General features: G+C 25.0%; 2 protein-coding genes across 2 annotated transcripts; both read left to right on the forward strand.

Annotated features, from left to right (window-relative positions):
* The first annotated feature begins 3,782 nt into the window (after positions 1-3,782).
* Positions 3,783-8,375, forward strand: LOC145832113 (FAS-associated factor 1-like). The gene is made up of 9 exons (XM_082939469.1): positions 3,783-3,795; positions 4,470-4,631; positions 4,915-5,056; positions 5,559-5,692; positions 6,195-6,283; positions 6,586-6,666; positions 7,038-7,184; positions 7,921-8,076; positions 8,268-8,375. Exons 1-9 carry the CDS (start codon positions 3,783-3,785, stop codon positions 8,373-8,375), a joined length of 1,032 nt encoding a protein of 343 aa, XP_082795595.1.
* A 7,091-nt stretch (positions 8,376-15,466) lies between these two features.
* On the forward strand, positions 15,467-17,381 carry LOC145831667 (ubiquitin-conjugating enzyme E2 E1-like). Its single transcript, XM_082938978.1, has one exon. The coding sequence runs from the start codon at positions 15,490-15,492 to the stop codon at positions 16,177-16,179; it is 690 nt and encodes a 229-aa protein (XP_082795104.1). The 5' UTR covers positions 15,467-15,489; the 3' UTR covers positions 16,180-17,381.
* The last annotated feature ends 6,221 nt before the right edge of the window (positions 17,382-23,602 follow it).

Below are 23,602 nucleotides of genomic sequence, written 5' to 3' on the forward strand. Positions count from 1 at the left end.
GTGTCATATAAATAAAAGTTAAATGTTATAGTGATAATTTACAGCTTAATAAACTTTTAAACATTTTTATGCTTTCAGTATTAATTTTTATTCTACTTCAAAAAAACATTATCTTTATTTGTAAAAAGTTACTAAAATTCAATATTTTATAATTTTTTTTTTTGTTTTGTAAGATAATTGATAAAAATTATTTATATAAGTGGTCGTAATTTTTTTACAAAACTAAACATTTCATATTTGCCGGTAGAATTTATAACTGCTAAATAAAAACTGACAGATCTTTTTTTAGAGTTAATTCTGAATTTAACAAGTTATCTAGTTTTTTAATTTCGAACTACTTTTTAATAAATTGTAGAAGTAGGGACCATGCAAATATAACTTGATTCATTTTCATGTAAATATATTTTTAATATTTAATTACTGAACAATATTATGAACGTTAAAGTGTTATAAATATGATACAACTCTATGATCACGATAGTTTATATTGTAAAGTTTTAAAGGCCTGATGGCATAGGAGACCTAATGGGCTTTGAAAACTTTCTGAGTTGGACTTTGCAAGATTAAAGCCCATGGTTGAAACATGTACAAAAAAATATATGTATAATATAAAACTAATCTAAACTAAAATTAAAGTACTGTGCTTACTGTATGTCATAAGGAGAACTATCTTTTATTTAAATAACTTGCTTTTATCATTAAAACAATTAGAAAGTTAAAATAAATACAAGTATTTAAAACTATGAATTTACTATATGTTATATATTTATATATATTTATTAGAGAATTGATTTGTACTGTATTAAAAACAATCTTAAATGAAAAGCTATAAAGAAACAGCTTTCTCAAAAAAACTATAGAAACACATATTTCAATCTTGAAACTGAAAGTGTTCTTCAACAAATAAATTCATAAGTACTTTTTCAAGTACTTTTTAAGCTTTTATTACTATTAGTAACAAATCTTAAGATGATGCTAAGTTATACTACAAGTTTAAGCATGTTTGTCTGGAAAAACCCCTTTTTCGCAACTTGTTTTTGTTAGTTTATAGAAACCCGAACGGCGAATTGTTGATGCTCGATATTCAAAAATGGCTTATCTATTTGAAATATGATCTTATAAAAAAAAACTTGATCACTTGTTTTGTTTATTAGAACTTAAAAAACACAAAAACTTTTATTTTTTTTGTTATATATCAGATAAATTTAAAGCAGTAGTTATAACTTTTTTAGAGTTTTAAACTAAAGTACTTAACAGCAGGGCTACCCGAGTTCCATAAATAAATCTAAACATCAAATCGTGCCTGTTTTGGAATTTGTTCGGGATGTTTAAAAACACACGCTTGTTTTAATTTTTAAGTTGAATTTAGATTAAATCAGATGCTTTATGCTATTTGTAGTAGCGTTTATACTTTTCTACTAGATTCTACCACATTTTCAATTCAAATTACATAAATATGAAAACAATTTATAATAAAAAACTTCTTAAGTTAGAACAAACAATTTGAAACTATTTTCAAGAACAGTAACGCTGTAATACAATACCAGTTACACTGCTAAAGAATTTAGTTGAACATCAAACATTATAAAGTCATTCAGCCAGAATGCAAGTTGATGTAATTAAAGTTTTCATTTTTAATATATGACTGTATAAGATAGCCACAGTGTCATTTGCTTTAAGTTTAGGTCAATACCTTAAGATGTAGTTCAAGAATTAAAATTATTTAATATTTTATGGTTTATTGAATATTTTTTTTAACAATATTTATTACTGTATAATTCATTTTTTGATTTTAACTGCAAGTAGTTAATAATACAATCTTAAAGTTTATTCCTTTGGATCTAAATCTTTTAAAAGTCTTGACAACATTTAAAGCACTTTAAAAAGTATGATGTTCTTTACATATTTATTGGTGCTTGCATCTGTTCTTTGATAAAATATACATCTACTTGTCATACCTAGCTTATATTGTCATACCTAGCAGGGTTTCCCAAAGGGGGCCATGAGTAGCAAAGGGGCCAAAGGATGAAGTCCTAAGTGATTTTAATGCTAGTTTTTAAACTTACTAGATATTCTTAAGTTGTTGATGTAGAGGAATAAAAAAAGTATCAAGTGTTTTGAATGAAATTTTTTGAACAATCTTGTTGGTGGAGACCATAGCTTTTTTAATTTCTATAAAGAAGGCCATTTGAAAAAAGAAACCCTTAATATAGACTAGCCCTAAGTATTATTCATTATTAGTATTAGTGAGGTTTAAGTTATCAATTAATTGTTATGGTTATTACTGTGGAAGTTAAGTTTACTATAATCACATAAGTTTATCTCTGAAGTAACCCTCATTCTATGTAAGTTATAACAGGCGTCTTTTCACCAGTCTTTTAGATAACAATTAAATAATACCAAAACAGTATTTTACCCAAAAAAAATTACTTGTATATTACGTTTTACTTTTAAGGCAGAATTCATCATATTTTAATCTAACATTCTAATTTTTTTTGTTTCATACTGCATTTTGTTTAACATTAGAATTAGAAGACTTTACCATTAAAGCTGGCATATTATTTTTAAATTTAACAGTCATGTTTATTATGTGCCTCTTTTAAAAAACCTTCGGGTTTAACAAAAACCAAAAAGACATAAGCATGAACCAACACCAATAGAGGTGCATATTGAACAAATTACCATAGAGAAATTAAATAAGTCACAAAGATGTTATTAGATTTTTAGTTCCAACAAGTCACAGAAAGTTGGCGACAAACTAAAAGTCAAATAAGTCACAAAGAGTATTGGCCCAGTGTAAGTCCTAATAATTCACAAAAAGTTTTAAAAAGTTAAAGTCCACAAAATCACATTAGAACTGACAAAGTATAAGTCCGAAAAGTCACAATAGAACTAACAAAATATAAGTCCACGTAGTCACATTAGAGCTGACAAAGTGTAAGTCCAAATAAGTTCTAAGAGTATTAACTAAGTATGTGTAAAAATAAGCACAAAAAATAGTGAGCAATTTTAAGTCACTGTGAATCATGTTTAGTTCTATGTAAGGCTCTTAAATTTTAATAGCACATCAGAATAAAGCAATATTTATTAGTAAACAAGACAGTAAAGACCAATAACATGCTGAAAATTTTAAGGAATCTGTATTATAGGGGTTTGCATAGGCATGACAGTTGAGTGATACTTTTATATTAAAAAGTTATTTCCATTTTAATGTTGGTTTTATTTTTTTGCCTCTTTATTGAAAATCCTTGATTGTTAATCATTCTGAAATTTTTTTAGACAATTTTCAGTAGTAATAATTTTTTTTTAACTCAGAACTTTAAAACCATTACTTAAAAAGATTTTCTTTTCTTATTAATATCTACTTAATTACTTCATCTTAAAAAAGTTTAACAAAAAATTAAATTTTTTGTATGTACTTATAAACTGCTGTTCCACTTAGTTGAACATCAAATACTATATAATCAGTCAACTAGAAAGCAAGTTGATGTAGCTATATAAACCAGCCGCAGACTTAATAGATAGAGTTCCATAACTGAACTTATTTTTATGTTATTTTTTGTTGTAAAGTTCTTTTTAAAATAATGTTTATTACTGTATAATGCTTTTTTGATTAGAACTCCTAGTAGTTAATTATACATTCTTAAAGTGTATTCCTGTTAGATTTAATTGTTGTGTAAAAGTTTTAACCTCATTTTAAGTATTTTATAATGTATGATGTTCTTTACATATCTATTAGTGTTTGTATCTGTTCTTTGATACAATTCATTCAATTATTTGTCATGCCAATTATTTGTCAGTTTATATAGAATAGCCTTTAATTTTAATTTTTATCTGTATTATAAGAAATATGTTATAGAAATATGTTATAATTTATATTCTATGGTTAACACTGTAGGTGTAAAACCAAATAAGTTTATTTTCTGAAGTAACCTACAATCATCGTAGGTTATAACGCAATAAAATGTATAATAAATAAAAGTTTAACTTATTTACAGAAGAAAGAAAACTTATATAACAAAATGAAACTAAAATTTGAAAAGCTCAGAAAATTTTTTAGAAGGAAAAAACCTTTTAAAAAGTCCGATAATGACGTCATAAAGAAACAAAAACTAAGTAAGTAAAAGTTACATAATTGCATTCGACGAAGTTATATAAAATTGTTTCTCGATAAAATAAGATTTATATTAACTTTTACCATTTAATCAAAGATATTTTTTTTTGTAAAATATATTTTTTTTTAATTTTATTCTTAAAGTTAAATCTGTCTTCTTTCTCTAATTTTATTAATAAAATATAGTGTAAGATGAACCAACTAATCTAAGTAACAAATGTTTTATAAAAAACATGTTTTTTAGTTTTACCTCTAAAATTAAATTATTTTCATTTTTTTTATTTTTACTAATTAATAACTTAATACTAATTCTTAGTTTAATTTCTTTTTTTTTATTTCTATAAACAAATCACAGTGCCAGATGTAGTAGAAGATGAAAGTTCTGCGTTGAACCAGTTCAAAACAGAGTTCACACGCAGGTATTGCCAAGATTGTGAACCCAATTTCACTACCAATTCGTTCAGAGATACTTTAGTTGAAGCATTTCGCGGGGCAACCTCAACTAGAAAAGCATTAGGTGAAAATTATTCAAACATACCAGTAATAAAGTTAAATAAAACACTTAATTTTATTTACTTTATTTTTTTTTTGTTTTGCCGATAAATATCTCTGAATTATATTTTATTTGTTTAAACCAAAAATGACTTAACAACAACATTTGCCAAAAAAAAAAGTGTTTCTTAAACACAAAAATGATATAAGCATTTAATTTTCCTCTACACTATTGACGAAACTTTGTGTTGTTATTACTTTATATTATTTCTAATTAATTTTGTTTAAATTGTATGTTTTTATAACAGCAATTTACCTGCATTATGAAAAAAGCACCATTTCTGATGAATTCTGTTCCAAGGTTTTGTGCGATGAAAGAGTATCTGAAGTTTTAAATGACAACTTCATTTGTTTCGGATGGGATGTGACTACCTTTGATAATAAAAACAAGTTTGAACTGTTTATGAAGTTTTGTAGAGTGTAGTAAAATAAACGGAATATTTAATAAAAGATAACAATATTATGAATGATTAATAAACGGAAAAAGGTAATACACACATGTATTATTGTAAAAAAGCTCTTTACTTTACAGCACATTGAGCTATATTTTTTAATTAAGATAAATAACTAAATAACATATAGTCTGTAAACAATTATGGAGTTTTGATTTACATTAATCTAGTTATTTTGTATTATTATTATACTAAGGTTGTTGTTATAAAAGTGTGACAAAAAAATAAAAAGATAATTTTGTTTTAACTTTTAATAAATAAAATTTATAGAGCATAGTTATTAAGTAACAAAAAAATAATGAACTTTATTATACTTGACAAACTTAAACTCATTAATCCCTTCTATACAGTAAGACATATACTTGATTAATTTTACAATACTTGAAAAACTTGTTAAACTTCTTTAGACATAACAAGTTCTAATACAAATAACAAAATAGATTTTTGGAGATGTGTTATGAACACTGTGAAGACATGTTTAACCAAGTATCAACTACAAAACATAAAAAGAAACCCATTCTTATTTTGCTCTCTGGTAAAGGGTCAAATATTAGAGTTCATGAACTCATTGAAGGTACTGTGTTTATGTATGTTTAGTAAAAATAACATACTAAAACATAAATTTATTATAAGGTAAAAGCTCTAATTAAAACTTTTGGGTGTACTTTTATTTGTTTAGCTATTTTTAATATTAAGAAAGGGTAATTTGTCACTCAAAACATAAAATATTTTACTCAATTAATATCTCAAAACCTGTGCTAAAACATATACATTTTCTTAGCAAAATCGATTTAACTTTTAATTTCTTTGTAATTTTAACATAATAAATATATATATAAGTTGTTTAAGTTGATAATTTAAATCTTTCACACTGAGCCCACCTTAAGGGCTTTAATAATAAAAAGGTTTTTTACAAGATGTAAAACTCAAAGGACTCGAGTTTCGTTCCTATGCACTCATCAGCTTCAAAACAAGTTTAAAATCTAAATTATAAATAAATAATTTAAATAGTAATTTATGTTATAAGTAAGCACAAAACTTTTTAGAAATGTTAATATTTTTGTGAACATTTACAGGTAGTTTGGATGCAGATACTGTGTACGAGTTAATAAAGGAAGTTAAAGAAACCGTAGACAAAGAGCGGAATGATGACATTAAAATAAAGGTAAAAGACTAAGTTTTTGTAAAATATTACTTAAAATTTAAGTTTTTGTCATAATCGTTTGGTTTAAAAAAAGTATTTATAAAAGTTATAAACTATAACATTGAATATAACTCATTTTAATATTAACCCTTTCCAATTTTAAACTCCGCAATTACAATTACACAATTACACTTAGAATAAAAGATTGATTATAAAATAAATTTCTCAGAAAAAATATCTTTTTTAATCTTAGCGTTTTTCAAAAAACTGTTTGTAAAATGGTATAATACTGTTTTGGTTAATAAAGTTTTTTTATATTGCAGATAGAAAGAATGGAACGTGAAATGATCATAAAAGAGCAAAACGGAGAATACGAAAGATCTCTTGCAATTGATAGAGCAAAAGTTCTTTTTAATAAAAATAATTAATTATACTTGTTTATTAAAATTTGGTTCACATAAATTGTTGTCTAAAACATTATTTTTGGTATTACCTCTTAGACTACTATTAATTTTTAATTAAATTTTTAGTACTTTTTTTACGAAACTTTACCTGGTTTTGAACTATAAAAATCAATTTATTTATTTTGATATGTTAACTAAAGCAAATATTATTTACTCATATCCGTCTTTTTATGTCTAAACTTTTTATTTATGGCATCTCATGAAAAAGCAACGGGTTGAAAAATTTAGTTTAAGTATAATTCTTTTATAACAACTAAGATCTTATCAAAATAATCTGTTAGCTAGCTTGTGTTCTATTTTATCTTTCACAGAAACTCGAAAAAGAAAAGAAGAAACAAGAAGAACTTGAACGAAAATTGGAAACGGAAAAATTAAAAAAAGAGATTGAAAACAAAAGAGTAGAAGAAATTTCTAAATTTAAATTACTTCTAAAACCTGAACCTTCTAAAGACAAAGATGTTTGTTTCATAACATGTTTAATTAATGAGTATTCTAATTTAATTAGTCTTTTTTATTTTAATTTTAAACACTAGCTGGTGACAAAATATTAACACATTATAAATCAGAACTAATAACCTCTTAAAAATATAAGTACCGAATAATAATGAATTCTATTACTAAAATAAAATAAAAAGAGTTACGATTAGTTAAACATTTTTACTTTAACAGAAAATAAAACTAAAAGAGTATTTCATAACTTTTTTTATTGATTATTACAAATTTATTTGTTATGCCTTGGGTGTTATAAAGTTAAATACACTTGTCAAATGTTTTTTTAGGGCCCCTTCTTTATCTTGTACAAAGAAATTATTTTTATAAGAACAAACAAAAACAAAACATGTTTTTTACTAGAGTAAAACAAGTTTTCTAAATTTTCAGTTCAGCAATTTGAATAATAATACTATAGGAAATACTAGCTAAACTGCTATTAACTTAGTTTTTTCTCAATGTACATCGTAAATCAATAAAAAGTATTGCTTTCATTTTTGACAAAACTATACTTTATCACATTGATTTAAAGACTAAAAGTTACGTGGTATTTATTATATAATTAAAGCTGGATGTAAGTTGTATAGATGATAGATAAGTTTTATTTAAAGTACTGTATCAAACTTTTTTTCTCTAGTTATTGTTCGATGAAAAAAATAAATTAAAATATGAATTAACTAACTCAATCAAATTTACTTTTCACAGACTTGCACAATAAGATTTCGCCTGCCAACAGGAGAAATGATCACAAGAAAATTTCTTCATTCTACAGACACCTTGCAGTCAATTGTCAATTTCGTCGCATCTTTGGGGTACCTTCCGAACGATTATGCCGTCATAAGATGTTTTCCAAAACAAAACGTGAGTAAAACTCGCTGTTAATCCAATTTGTTTTGTTGTTATTTACTAAAGGCATTGTAAAACATTTTATACACTAAAAATAAGTCGTAAAATTACAAAAAATCCTAGCGTTTATAAAGTTGTGTAAACAAATACAAAAGTACTTTTTTAATTCTTTTTACTATTGCTAAAATTAACAACACTTTATTTAGGTGTCGCATCAGGATTTGAGGCAGTCAATTAAAGAAAGTGGAATATCATTGAGAGAACAACTGATTGTCGAAGAAGTGTTTAGCGTAACTGGTGATGAAGAATTTTAGCCTAAAACTTCTAAACTTATTTCTATTTCGATCATTTGTAATGTCGTTTGTCTGCTAAAAGCATAGGTGTTTTTTTAAGCGTCATAGAAATATAATAAATTTCTTATGTATAATATTCTAATAAAACGCTATAGTATAATACGTCACAATTCATTTTTAAAAATTCATGTATATACATAATGTAAAACATATAAATTTAACGAATATTATCCGAATTTAGTTTGGTAAAAGTTTTAATTTCAACTTTTCTCAAAGATTTTGAAAGTTATTTAAAACAATGTTAAGAATGCACAAAGTTCATATTTAGAATATATATAGATAGTTCTAGAAAAACTCATAATCTAGAAAAGTTTATTTTTACTTTTTAGTTATAAGTAAGATTAAAAAAAGTTTTTTTTTTCATTTTAGCTTTGTTATGATTAACTAAAATAAGATCTAAAATGTGTTTTTTACTTTGTTTTCATTGGTTTAGAATATAGAGTAATTTAGTTGCTTAGTAATTTATACAACTAATTTGTTTTTTGAACGACAAAAAGCGCTCGAAAAATTTAGTCAAAGGACAGGACAGTAGGAAAGGTGTATAAAAAAACTTTCGGTTATCGAGTCACGGATACAACTTAAATTTTTGTCTAGTAAAATTTGCTGTAAACAATATTCTAAGCAACAATAAAAATTTTTTATAAATAATTTTAATATTACGATGAGTTTTTATATTTTATCCAATGCTTCCCGTGATTTATTGTTTAATATAAATTTAACTACAATTTATACAATAGTACTCTGCACAAAAACATTTAAGTATTGGCCTTTAAAATTTTTTTTAAGACCATTTTTACTCTTTAAGTTGGTTGACTAAATAGATATTTGTTTTATTTCAACAAGTTAAATCGTGAAATGTGCTACATTTTATTAAAAATTTTGATTTATAAGTAAAAATGTATAAAAGTACATTTTATTAACCAAATTGTAAACTATATTTTCCCAAAAATATTAAAAACTTTCTAATATAGAATTTTAAGTCATACACATAAACAATTACAACACTAACAACAGGAGCACATTGAAAGTTTTTATAACATTAAAAACTATAAACTTTCAGTGTTCAGGTTTGACTGCATTCCACATAAAAAAGGTAACTTTATTTATTGAATTGAAACAAAGTTCTCTAAATATCTAAAGATTTAACAGATTTTTTTGTTATCATGTATTCCCCCTCTTAGCAACTACAAGTTTACATACAGCTTTACCATAATTATTTTGCAGACTGTATTTTTTGTACTTTGTCTTTTATATTTCTTCATACTATTTCAAAGGTAATTTTTTATTAAACCATAAAGCTTTTACCATTTAATAAATGTTTGCATTCAGCTTTAGTTTAGTTTTTTAACTTTTAGTTAGTTTCCTGACCGCAATTATAAAGATAAAATTCTAAACTAAGCAGTATAGCACACTTGCTTACAGTTTCGCGGTCGAATATAAGTTTGTTTTCAAAAACTAGTCCTTAACTACGAAGCATCTTTACACATAGCGGTCATAAAATACATGCATTTTTGCACTTAATTCTTGCAGACTAACAATTTAAAGAGATAGCTAGATATAGGAAAAGTAAAATAATGGTAGTTATACTCTGCTCACTCTAACACGGCTGTTTCTATGAAAAATTTAAAACTAAGTTCACTTGCAGAAGGTTAAGAGAAAAAAGGCTACTTTAGCCAAACCGAAAAGTATATGTAAAAATTTTATAAAGCCAGTTATAAGAATTAATAAACACCACTAAAAATAAAATGTTAAAAGAAGTAAATTAAATTAAAAATAAAATATGACGTATTTTAAAAGTTATTTGTGCATAAAAATAAGTAATAATAAGATTATGTAAACTCATATTAAATGATATTTACACAAAATAAAAGTAAACATTCTATTTTTTTGAAAGATATAACAATGCTTGGTTTTATTATAAAAAACTAAGTATTGAATTTATGACTAAAAAAATTTATAAATTCAGCTTTAGTATTAAACAATAAGCTGTCTTTTTTTGTATAACTGTATTAAATGTACTTTATTTCGTACTATTAAAGTTAACATTAATAAAACTATTAAATTATACAATTAAAAAGTGACAAAATTTTGTCGAAAAAATTATACCGATGTTATAAAAAGCTCAGTTCTTTAGATATATTTTAAAAAAAGTATTACGGTTTTAAATCAAAGAGTTTTTGTAAATTTTTTAAAGTGATTTTTGCATTTACAAACTTTTTATTCTGAAATTAATCTGAGATTTTTTTACCGGAACCTGATAAAATTATTTCAACAATTTGTACTTTGATAAGTTTTGTTGTGGTTTTGACTATCTTGCAAATTTCAACTCAAAACTGACTTTTGCTGTATGCAAATGAAAGTGAAATTGAAATTGATAGAAAGTTGCAATATAATTGAAAATATATTTTTGAAATACACAAAAAAATATACAAGCAAGCTGTTGTTTAAAACTTTATAAGTAGATTATAATATTTAATATTTTAATTTCAATCTACCATAAAAAAATCCATATTCAACTATTATTACAATAATTCAATTATTAATTGGAATATTTATATTTAAACTAATAATTTTTATTACTAATAAATACCTATTTGTCAAAGAGAGCTGATTTATATATTGATTGAGTCAAATTACACATTTTTATGTTAAGTGGTAGTTTTATAAAGGATAAATGAAAAACAAAAATTGAAAAAAATATGTTGTAATCACTATTTAGCCCTAAGCTAATATATTAAAGAAAGTCATTATTCAATTATGACCTCAATATAATTATTTTTAACATAGTATGTTGCTCATTTTTTCTCCTGCTACTTTCTTATTTATTACAGCTGGACAGGGTTGCCAAAAATCTTGAAACCTGAAATGACCTGGAATTTGACAATTTAGGCTTAAATGCCTAGAATTTTGATCAAAAGACACTTAAAAACCAGGAAAAACCTGGAAATTTTAACAATTTTAACTTGTTAATAAGTAAAATTTTGATTTGAGCCAAAAAATCTATCATACAAATCAGTTTTTTTGTCCTTATCAAAAACTTTTTCTATTAAAAAACACATTAAAAGTAGCTTTAGAGTATCTATTCAATGTTTTTATACTATTTAACACAGTTTCTTGCCTTAAACTTAACTTTATACTAAATTTATACCCAAAAAAGTGTACTTTAGAAAACCTGGAGGAAATTTTGAAAACCTAGAAAAAATTTGCCAAAAACATTTGGCAACCCTAAAATGGAGATGCATAACATGTTGATTATGCTTTCCTTTTAATTTAAAAATGCATATAATCAGAAGGTAAAAAGAGAGATTTAAAATGTGTTGGAATTAAACATTTCCTTAGCATGTTTTGTTTTAAATTTTGTTGTTTTAATTTTGAGTTTGAACTCAGATCATTTAGGGCAGTTTGATATTTATAAACATCTCAGGATAGTTTTAAGATTTTAAAAAAATCTCAGGGCATATTTTTTCTAGATCTAGAATGAGATTTAGTTGATCAAGGTTAAATATTTTATTATTATATAACCAATTTTGATCAAGAATATGATTTAAAATGCTCAAATATTTTTTTTTTAGCCTTAACAACATTTTAGTTTTTTTCTTTTAAATCTGAAATTAATATTTGTCATGATTTGAATTTATACAACAAACAATTCAGAGCAGGGTTTCCAAAACTGTTTTTTCAAATGGCCCCCTTTAAAGAAATAGAAAAAGCTATGACCCTTTTCAACAAGATTACTCAAAAAACTACCATTAAAAATACCTGAGGCCTTTTTTTGCACTTTATCATCAACTCCAGAATACCTAGTGTAAGTTTCAAATTCTGACCTCTGTGTCTCCTTTACTGCTCTTTCCCCCTCATTTGCTACTTATGGCCCACTTGGGAAACCCTGATTTATAGATACATAAGTTAAACTACACACTAAAAAGTTTAATATATTTTTTAGTTTAAATTTTAGTTTACTTAAACTATATAGCTTTATACTTCCTTAATTCTTAGATAAAGTTCTTAATTAAAATTTTTAAATAGTTGTTTTTAATAAAAAAAGAAACTAAAAATGAGTATAGGCTAGTTTTGTCTAATCTTCAAATACAACCTTAAAAGTTTTAGTATAGCTTATTGTTGTATACTGGAACTAGAAATTGTAAAATTGGAATTCTAAAAAGGTATTCCAAGTCAATGATTTGGTTATCCATAATTCATTCCATGCAATATAAGAATTTTTAATTAATTGATTTATGTAAACAACATATCCAATGCATTTATTAACATCAACAAGTTATTACAATTAGAAGTCAAACATAAAAAAATAGGGCTACTTCATTGCCAAAAACATACATGCATTAGTAATTATCTCAGTGAATCACAGGCTTTATCTCTATGAATTAGATAAGCTAAAATATTCAACCTTTAAGTTCATGTTTTAGCTAGAAAGAAAATAAATTTCAAAAACATCACAAAAATACATTTGAAAAAATGAGTGGCAACCCTGTATGTAGCACTAAAGTTTTTATGTTTGACTTCTAATTATAAATATCAATGTGATTTTTTAGATATCCACAAACACTTTTCCAATAACATTTTTCCATTAATTTGTATGAAAACATTTTGCTAAAATCTTTTCATATACAAAAAGAGCTAAACAACAATACAGAACAATGAAAAAAAACTAAATAAATTATAGGATAAAGTAAATTTATTATTTGCATCTGTCTCATTTACTTTTACATGAAATATCAACTTTTCATAAGCACCTTAACCCTATTTTAACAATTTGTTTAAGATATATATTCTATAACTTTTGCAAAATGCTCAAGTTTTGTAAGTTGTATTAAGCCTCTTTTTGAAAACTGTTTTTTTTGTTTATTTTTTGTATAAAATTTTTATATTTTAATTTTTTAAAAATTCCTTTTGACAGAATTTTCTAAATATATCAAGGAACATTTCCTGAAAGTTTGAGGTAGTTATTTCAAAAAACGTAGGAGAAGATAGATTTTTAGTGAAATAGTCTATTTTTGCTGTTTTAGTTTGCGCCTCCCATAAGGATCCTATTGTTGACTTCAACTTTGACCGGCTTTATCTCAAAAACTATTTTGATTTTTTTAAATCTGTAAAAAGCATCTTGTAGCTTAGTAAAAACTATATAAAATAAGATCAAAAACCAAAAAAGGGTGTTTACCCCCCTCCCCCCCTATGCCCTTAAAGAACTCATCTGTCAGATGAACAATTTGTTTACTAATTGTTAAAATTGTATTTAGTTAAGTATTTTGTTAAGAAGTCCATAAAAATTTTTGCGATGCAGTGGGTACAGACTTAATGGATATTGTTTCAAGGCTCACAAAATTTTCTGCTAAACAACTTGGAAAACTGTGTAATTAAAATGAGACAACAATATCAGGGTTACTACTACTTTAAAAAACTCTGTAGTAGGTAATTTTTATTAAAAGAACTAGATAAACTTGGAAAATTGTTAAAACACAAGAAATACAGAATTTTACTTTGTCTTTCAGAGGTGGACTTTTTTATTAATTTTATACAGTCGATTATACAAAAAAATATGTAATCAAATGTACTTTTAAGTTTATGTTTAAAATATTAGGTTATCACTATCAACTTGGATAAACTAAGGAGATAGTTTACAAGAACTCAAGATTTTAAAACAGGCTTTTTGTTATAGAATTAAACTTTACATTTTTGATAATAACAGAATGATAATATCCTTTAATGGTCTGGGTGCACCACTATTAAAATTTGGACAATTAAAATTCCTACAAATCAAATTCTTGAAAAATATCTGAGAGGCCATATCTCAAAAATTATATTTATTTCTAAAAAACAAAAAGTGTGGTTGTAACCTTTACTTAATACCTATAAACTTTTATTTTGTAAGACGTTTAATATTTTTCAAGATATGACTAAAATAAGTTTTAAAGTACATTGTTTTTACAAATTAAAAATATTTCTCTTTTTTTTGCAAAAAAAATAGTTTGTTGATAATAAATAAGGCTACAAAACTTGTTTTATTAAATTTAGAAAATATATATATTGCTTTTTGAATTAAATAGGGTTACCACTTATTTGGAAGCCTGGAAAAACCTGAGATTTGACATTTTAAGCAAAAAAAAAACTTATAATTTTAAAATATTATAATTTTTTTTCTTTAAATATTGTATTTTATTTTACAGCTGTTTGAATCATTGAAAATGTCAATAAATGATAAAAGCCTTGAACACTAGTTTGGTTTATTGTTTCATTGGTCAACTATGCTTTGTGCTCTAATAGCAATTATGAATTTTTCAAATTTTGTTTTATATAAGTTGTCTGACAATATATTCTTCATTGTACATAAAAGCTAACCTAGTTTAGAAAAGGCATCAAATAAAATTGAACATTCATTTATTAGTTTATGAAGTACAGCATAGTTATAGCTTCTAGCAAAAATTAAACTTGGTACTATTATTATTAACTATAATGCTAAATTAAAAAAAAACTAATGTTTTTTTTTTGTTTAAAATTACAGAAAGAAAACTTAAACAGCTACTATATAATAGATCATAATTTCTTAAACTCATTGTCAATTTTTCTTTGATGGCAAAAAAATCACTCCTTTACTAGTTTAATACTTAATTGCATTTTTACTTCTTTACTAGTTATTACCCTTTGGTAGTCAAAATCGGTCACTTTGAGAAACCTTGTATTGGATTTTCTTATATAAATAAACAATTTTATAAACATTGTTGCGTTTACAATTTTACATATTACTTTTTCTTTGACTTGTAACAGATCAAAAAACTAACTTTAAAAAAAATTTTTATTTTAAATGTGTACAATCAAATTAAAAGATATTAAAACAATTTTTCTGTACTGACACTGTTCTTTATTTACATTTTCAAGTTTCCAAACAATAAAAATGATTTATTTCACAGTTTACATTTGTTTAAGCACAAAAATGTCATCAGCTTCCAGCAATTATTTTTATTTTTTTAATCTTAGCTTTTCTCAAACAATTGTAATGTAGTCAAACAACAACTAAATCAGTTTTATTTTGCAGTTTACATTTATTTGAATAAATACAAAAATGTCATCAGCTTCTGCAAGCAAACCAGAGGCTCAGAACCCGCCAACAGCGGACATCCAGGCCACCTCTTCATCAGCCTCAAAATCACCAACAAAACCTGCTGAGGCTCCCATCAAAAAACCCCAGGAGCCCAAAAAGGAGGCGGAGAAGCCGCAGCAGTCAAGGAAGAGACCGGCGCCTTCTTCAAGCACCCAACAGGCCCAGGCTTCAAAGCTCTGGTTGTCAAAATCACCCAGGGGGCTTTCGTCCAGCGCCAAAAGGCTCCAGAAAGAGCTGGCAGAGATCACTCTTGACCCGCCGCCAAACTGCAGTGCGGGTCCCAAGGGTGACAACTTGTACGAGTGGGTCTCAACCATACTGGGCCCCCCAGGGTCGGTGTACGAGGGCGGGGTGTTCTTCTTGGACATCCACTTCACCCCCGAGTACCCCTTTAAGCCCCCCAAAGTGACTTTCAAGACCCGCATCTACCACTGCAACATCAACTCCCAGGGAATGATCTGCCTTGACATCTTGAAGGACAACTGGTCGCCCGCGTTGACAGTGTCAAAAGTGCTGCTGAGCATTTCGTCGTTGCTGGCTGATTGCAACCCCGCTGACCCGCTGGTTGCTTCCATAGCGACGCAGTACGTCAGCAACAGGGAAGAGCATGACAGGATGTCAAAGTTGTGGACCAAGAAGTACGCCACATGAAGTATGATGTCATAGTTGATTGTGACGTCATTGTTGTGTAGTCACAAAGATGTCTGTGGATATTTTTAGGGACTTCTCATGAGATTTAGTGTTTTTAAATGTAAATTAGTTCACTTTCAATATTTATCAGTCTTTTCTTAATTTAACTAATACTTGTATAGTTTGGTATATTATTCTATCATAAAACTGTTATCTTAGGGCTTTTTGGGGACTTTTTGTTAAAAAAAACTGTAAAAAATGATACATGATTTTGTTTTGTTTTTGTGATAATAATCCATTAAAAAAACTTTATAATTGCTAGCTTGAATAACTTCAAACTTATAAATAAAACTCATAACTTTAATTTACATCCTTTTAATCCATGTTTCCAAGTTACTTTTCTAGTAATTTATTTTTAGTGCAGTTGCTGTCAATATGTGTGTTATTAATCCAACTAATTTCTCTTGTTAATATTACTAAGTAGTTATGATATTAATTTTTGAAATGTGTTTTTATGTCTGTTTTAAGGTTAGCAGTTTTGTGGTAGTTGTTATGAGTAATTAGTAATGTTTTCATTGGTTTTATTTAAAGTAATGAGTTTTTCTATCAGGAATAAAGTAATAGGGTTTTAAATTGTTTTAGGATTTTTTTTCAATATTTTCACAGATTTTCACATTAGATATATAGTTCAATATTTTAGACGTGGTTTAAAAGTTGCATTCCTTCGGGTTAAGAGTTAAAAATTAGTTGCATAAGGTATTTGGAAAAGATTGGCAATTTTCTAAAAATTGTTTAAAATAAAGTTTTTATTTAGGGGAAAATGAACTTAAGATTTTTGTGCTAAAAAGTTTTCAGAAGTTAACTTTTATACAGCTTGGGTGTAACAAATACTATTAAATAGATCAGTAGATAAATTAAACAAAAATTATTCATACATTATAAATATTATTAACACTTACTTTATCAATAATACCTTGATGGAAAACTGTATCATGAAAAGTAATAAGAAACAAACTACTATCTTTACATGTTTTGATTATTGTTGTTTTTTTTTAAAAGAGTCAACAAACTGTTTTGCACCACGGTATTTTAAAACATTTCTAAACTTGATCAGTTTTTTTGAATTATCTTTGATAACTTATATTTGTTTCTAACTTATTGCTAATGAACTGTTTTCTTGATGAAATTTTAACACTTTCTACATTGTACATTAAAATAGTTGTTGAACTCACAGTGTTGTTTTTCTACTAATAATAATTATACATTTGTTTTTTTTTCACAGGTTTTAAACAACTTAAATTTAATTTTCAATTAAAAGTTCAATGCATTTCAGTACCTTACCGTTTGGAGAAAAAATAAAGGTAAAAATTAATATTTAAATTATTTTAAATAATAGTTACTAGTTGAGTGAAACTGAAATATATATTAACTCGATTTATTCAATATGTTGCAACATTTACGATAGAAATTCAATATTTGTATGTTATTATGTTACACCAGAAGCGATTTGGTAATAAAGTTTAGTGAAGCTGTTTTTAAGTTTTTTAGAGAAAAAAATAGGTCCGACGCTTTCTTGGATTGATTTTTGCCACTTTTTGAAAACTCAATGTATGCACTATGAGACCCATTTCACAAAAAATGAGTTAAATTTTTGAGATATATTTAGTTTTGTGAAAAGTTTATTATACAAAAGTAATGTTTTTTTTTGAATTATTTTCTTAAAATTTATAAAACTTAACCAAAGATTTATCTCTCCCTTCATTTTTGTCGTATTTCAGGAAATCATCCTTGCAACGTTTTATTAATTGTATTGAGATAAAAAAAAAACGGAGTAGAATTAAAACGTTTTTTGGCAAAATAATTTAAAGCTTTAAAACAATAACTCAAAAATGTAGGGGAAACTGGTTTTAAATGAAATATTTATTTATATTTTACTTTGTTCTTTAAAGTTCTAAAAAATCTCTTAATTTTATTGCTTAGATTTCAAAAGTCACTAAAAAATAAGAAGTGAGCAGAAACTGATATTTTTATTACATTTGTTAATGAAAACAGGGATGCCAAAAAGTCTTGAATTCTGGAAAATTGTGGAATTTGAGGAAAAAAACCTGAAATTTTGAAAAAGAATCACTAAAGAACCTGGAAAAAACTGGAACTTTAAACAATTGTTACATATTAAGTAGTAAAATGTTAATATTACACGAAAAATCTATCATATTGATAAGTTTTTTGTCATGATCGAAGTTGTTTTATATATATTATTTATATGTTTAAAAACTTAATTAAAGTAGCTTTACAATATCTTTACAATGTTGTTATACTACTTAACACAGCTTTCAACCTTAATCTTAGCTTTAAAATAAAAATAAAGCGGATACTTTCAAAAAACCTATAACAAAGTTATCAAAAAAAATTGGCTACCCTGTGTAAAGTATAGGACCGTATATAAAAGTGATTTGCCCCTAATGGTTCTAACACCATATGACCGATAAGTTAACGAAAGTATAAACTTTTCAAATGACTGTTTGTTAGCAAATTAACCTTGGTTTACAACCTACAACATAAGTATGCAGCAATTGTCCTATTGTTCAAGTAAAAATAAATATGGAGATAGTAGGAGTAGGCAGTACTTGGGCGATGTTTGCTGGACTTATGAGTACATATGATTTGGATGTGTTTTTGCTTTATTTAGAAGAATCTGAAAAAAAAAAAAAACTTTCAAAAAAAAGTTTGCCGCCCAAAAACCAATTTCAACCCCAAAATTCACATACTTTTTGAGTTTTTTACTTTAACAGTAATAAAATCACTTATACATGTGCTAGACTTATAATTTATGTCTTAAATGAAAGCTTATACTTTTGACATATATTAAAATACATATTAACTGCTTTAGATATATTATGACGCCATATTCACCCTAAATTTAAAAAGTTGTCTGTAAAATGTAGGGGTAGGGAGTACATCACATTTTTTTGGTCATATTGTATAATTCGAATAAGTACATATGACTCGAATGTGTTTTAGCTTACTCAAAAAGAATCTAAAAAAATTTTATAGTTTTTCAAAAAAAAAATTTGCTGCCCAAAAAACTGATTTCAACCCAAAAAATTACATACTTTTTGAATTTTTGACTTCAACAGTAATCAAATTACTTTTACATGTTCTAGACTTATAATTTATATCTTAAATAAAAGCTTATAATTGTAGGCATATATTAATGAAATTTCAACTAATTTTATTGTTTTATGACGTCATTATTACACTAAATATGCAAACTTTGTCTTTAAAGTTGTACTAAATTTTCTAATACAAAAAGCAAATTCTTCTGCTTTTTTACTTAAAGTTTTTTGATTTAGAATACAAAATGTGTTGGAGCTAGGCAGAAAGATATTAGTGATGTAATGTCATTTCAATTGCATGTTAATATATATATAAAATACATTTTAAATCACTTTCCTTTATTAGAAATTATGATTATTGAGAGCATTTTATATAAGTAAATACAATAACAATTAACTGCTATGAATTTAAAATTAAAATGTATTTGATAAAAAGCTTTTTAATTAGAGAATTAAAACATTTAAACAAAATAACAAGTTAAGTTTTAATTTATTTAGATGTACAATACTTTATAAAATTTAATTAATAGTATTTTGAAAACAATAACATACTTAAAGCTACATAAAATTAATACAGATAAACATTTATTGTTTAATATAATAAACATTCTTAAATTTAAAGAACAAAATTACACTAATTTTAATAAATTTACATGTGTTTACTATGGTATATAAGTCTAGATCTTTTACTCTTAAACAGGTGCTCTCAAAGTGATTTAAAATGTATTATATATATATATATATCAACATGCAATTGAAATGACATTACATCACTAATATCTTTCTGCCTAGCTCCAACACATTTTATATTCTATATCAAAAATCTTAAAACAAAACGGCAGAAGAATTTGCTTTTTGTAGTAGAAAAAACAAAGTACAATTTTACTGACAAAATTTGCTGTTTAGTGTAATAATGACATCATAATACAGCAAAATCAGTTGAAATATCTATAATTTATGCCTAGAATTATAAACTTTCATTTAAAATATAAATTATAAGTCTAGGACATGTATCAGTAACTTTGTTACTGTTGAAGTAGAAAAATCAATAAGTATGTAATTTTTGGGGCTGAAATCAGTTTTTTGGGCAGCAACTTTTTTTTTTGCAAAATTATAACTTTTTTAGATTCTTTTTAAGTAAGCAAAAACACATTTAGATCATATGTATTTATTTTAATTTTACAATATGACCAAAAAAATGTACTGTACTCCCTACCCCTACATTTTACAGACAAATTTTGCACATTTAGGGTGATTATGACATCATAATTTATTAAAAGCAGTTAATATGTCTTTAAATATATGTCAATAAGTATAAGCTTTTGTTTAAGACATAAATTATAAGTCTAGGACATGTATAAGTGATTTTATTACTGTTAAAATAAAAAAATCGAAAAGTATGTGATTTTTGGGATTGAAATTGGTTTTTTGGGCGGCAACTTTTTTTTTTTAAATAACATTTTTTTTTTTCAGATTCAGCAAAAACACATCCAAATCATATGTAGTTGAATGAATATTACAATATGACCAAAAAAACGTGCTGTACTTCCTTAGAATTAGATAATAATGTGTTTTCTAACAGAGATCTATACAAGAAACTAACCATAGATAAAGTATTTTTCGAATGAAAACAACTAAGACAATACATATGTAGTACATCACGGCAAGCCCATATTTAATTTTTTTATTAAGTTTTTTTTTTCAGTCCTACGACCCTTTTTTGACAAGCTTTCATTTATTTCAACAGTTAAGTATAAGTTGTGCAAATTTCTTAAAATTTTATAGTGGTGTTTTGGATTTTGGTCATGTTATTAAGCTTTAGTTATTTTACAAAATATATTTTGGAAAAATCAGACATTTAGTGTCAAATTGTCTACTCTCTACATTTTTTTCTATTTTTTTTGATTTTTTACTTTTAATCATAAAGAAAACAAGCAACTATTATTGGTCATAAGGTTTTAATATTTTCAAAGAATTTTGTTTCACTTAGTTTTTTAAGTATTGCAAGTAAATATTTTTGGAAAGTTTGAGGTTAATTGCTTAGAAAAGGTAGGATGAAATAGAATTTCAGTGCTTTTATTTAAATTTAGGGAAAACTGGCTAAGAAAAATTTCTCTCCCATAGGTTTTGTAAAACTAACTATGTCTCAAAAGTTAATTATAACTTTATGTTCTAATAAAAAAAGTCTTATAATATATGCAGGGTGGCCACATAATCTTGAATTCTGGAATAACCAGGAATTTGACAATTTGTGCTAAAAAACCTGGAGTTAAAGAAATTTTAAAGAGACCAGTAATTTTGAACAAAAATCACTGAAAAACCTGGTAAAACATATAATTTTAAACTATTTTTACATTTTTAATAGTAAAATATTGATTTAACATTAATAATCTATCATAACAATAAATTTTTGTGTCATCATAATTTTTTTTTCATTAAAATCGTATTAAAAGCAGCTTTACTACTTAGCTTTACTATTTTCAATGTTATAATACTTTTTAACACTGTTTTTTACCTCAAACTAAATTTTAAACTAAAAATAGATCCAAAAACGTGTACTTTTAAAAACTCAGAAAAATTTTTGAAAATCTTGGAAAAACTTCTCAAAAACAGTTGGCCACCTTGTATATATTTGAAGCTAAATGCATTCTAATGTTAATTTTGTATAGAAGACTTTGTAATCTTAATTTGGGTATACTGTTAAACAAAAATAAAGTTATTTAGTTTCAAGTACATTATACTTGAGTTTAAACATAAAATAAGTAAAAAAAAGGTGTAGAAAATAAAAATAAAAATACATTTAATACACTATCATTACAATTAATGAAATATTTACAAGATAATTGAAAGTTTAATATTTTTCAACAGTGTTTGAAGATAAACAATATTCCAGATATTTTTTAAAGAAAGGTAGTTGAATTAAGTAAAGTAAAACATATATTATTTACAATAACCAGTAGTATTTAAAAGTTATCTACTGAGATGGTTACATTTTAGCCATTTTTTATTTATTTTGAAAATGGTTAGAGTTATATAAATAATTTATAAAGTTGTATAACTTTATATGGTTTATACATGTTTAGAAAATGATTCAAATTTTCAAATATTAAGTAAAACAATAATAACTAGTTGTTGTAATTTTGCTAAATATAAATTAGAAATTGTTGGATGTAGGTCTTACAATAATAGTTGTGTTATTAAGGTTTTTTTGTAATTAAATTACTATGTACTTGAAAAAAAAAGTTTTAAAATAACTTTGGATATAAATAAATTTTGATTAGAACAATTAAAAAGTTAGCTACAAATCTGATTTAAAACTTTTAAGTTCATTTACAAAATGTGATTATTAATTTTTGATAATTTATAGTATTTATAATTTATTGTTGATGGTTTTTTTAAACGATATATTTGAAAGAATTAGGAAATAGTTTAGTCTTAAATAAATCAATTAAAAAAATGTTTTATTTTAACCAATTTATTCAAAAGCACCCTTTTTATTAAAAGAAAAAATTGAATTAATTTAAAACAAAAAATATTACAATTTTTTAATTAAGTCTGATTGAATTAGTTTGCTACTATTTTTTTGTACACTTTTGAGTTTAAGCTTTCCTTTTTTAATATATAATTTAATCTAAACTGTTTTGTACCCGATCGTAAAACAAGTTTTTGTGTTTTTATCATTAAATTTTTTGGCAAAAGTTGACTGTACAAAGTTAGTTAGGTTGATAATAGTTTCTAACATTTATTCCACAAAAGTTTGTCTTAAAACATAAAACTAAAAACCAAATAATGGGTTTTATTATTATTATTTACAGTATTTATTTTCTAGTTATATCTTGATATTTATATAAACATATTTTGAATTTTGTTTCAATGTTTTATAAAAAGAAATTGCAAAATCTTGTGTATACAATTTTTTATATGTAAAACTAATTTTCACATGTGTATTGTACAAATTTTTGTTTATGTTTATTTGAATAGTACATATTGTTTTTAATCTAAAACTAAAAACCAAATGATGGGTTTTATTATTATTATTATTAACATTATTTATTTGTTCTAGTTTCATCTTAATATTTATTTAAACATAGTTTGAATTTCGTTTCAATGTATGACTTGAAAACAATTAGCAAAACATTTCGTATACAATTTTTGTTGTAAAAAAGTTTACACATATGTATTACAAATTTTATGTTGTACAATTTTTTTTAAATATTTATTTGAACAGTACATATTGTTTATATTTTTTGCAAGCTTCAGCATTTTAAGGCTTTGAATAGAAGAAGTTATACTGTTCATATAAAAGAGGTTTTGCATAAGCATAAAAG

This window comes from Thalia democratica, chromosome 3 (assembly GCF_965202585.1).
Source record: "Thalia democratica chromosome 3, ktThaDemo2.hap1.1, whole genome shotgun sequence".
NCBI lineage: Eukaryota > Metazoa > Chordata > Thaliacea > Salpida > Salpidae > Thalia > Thalia democratica.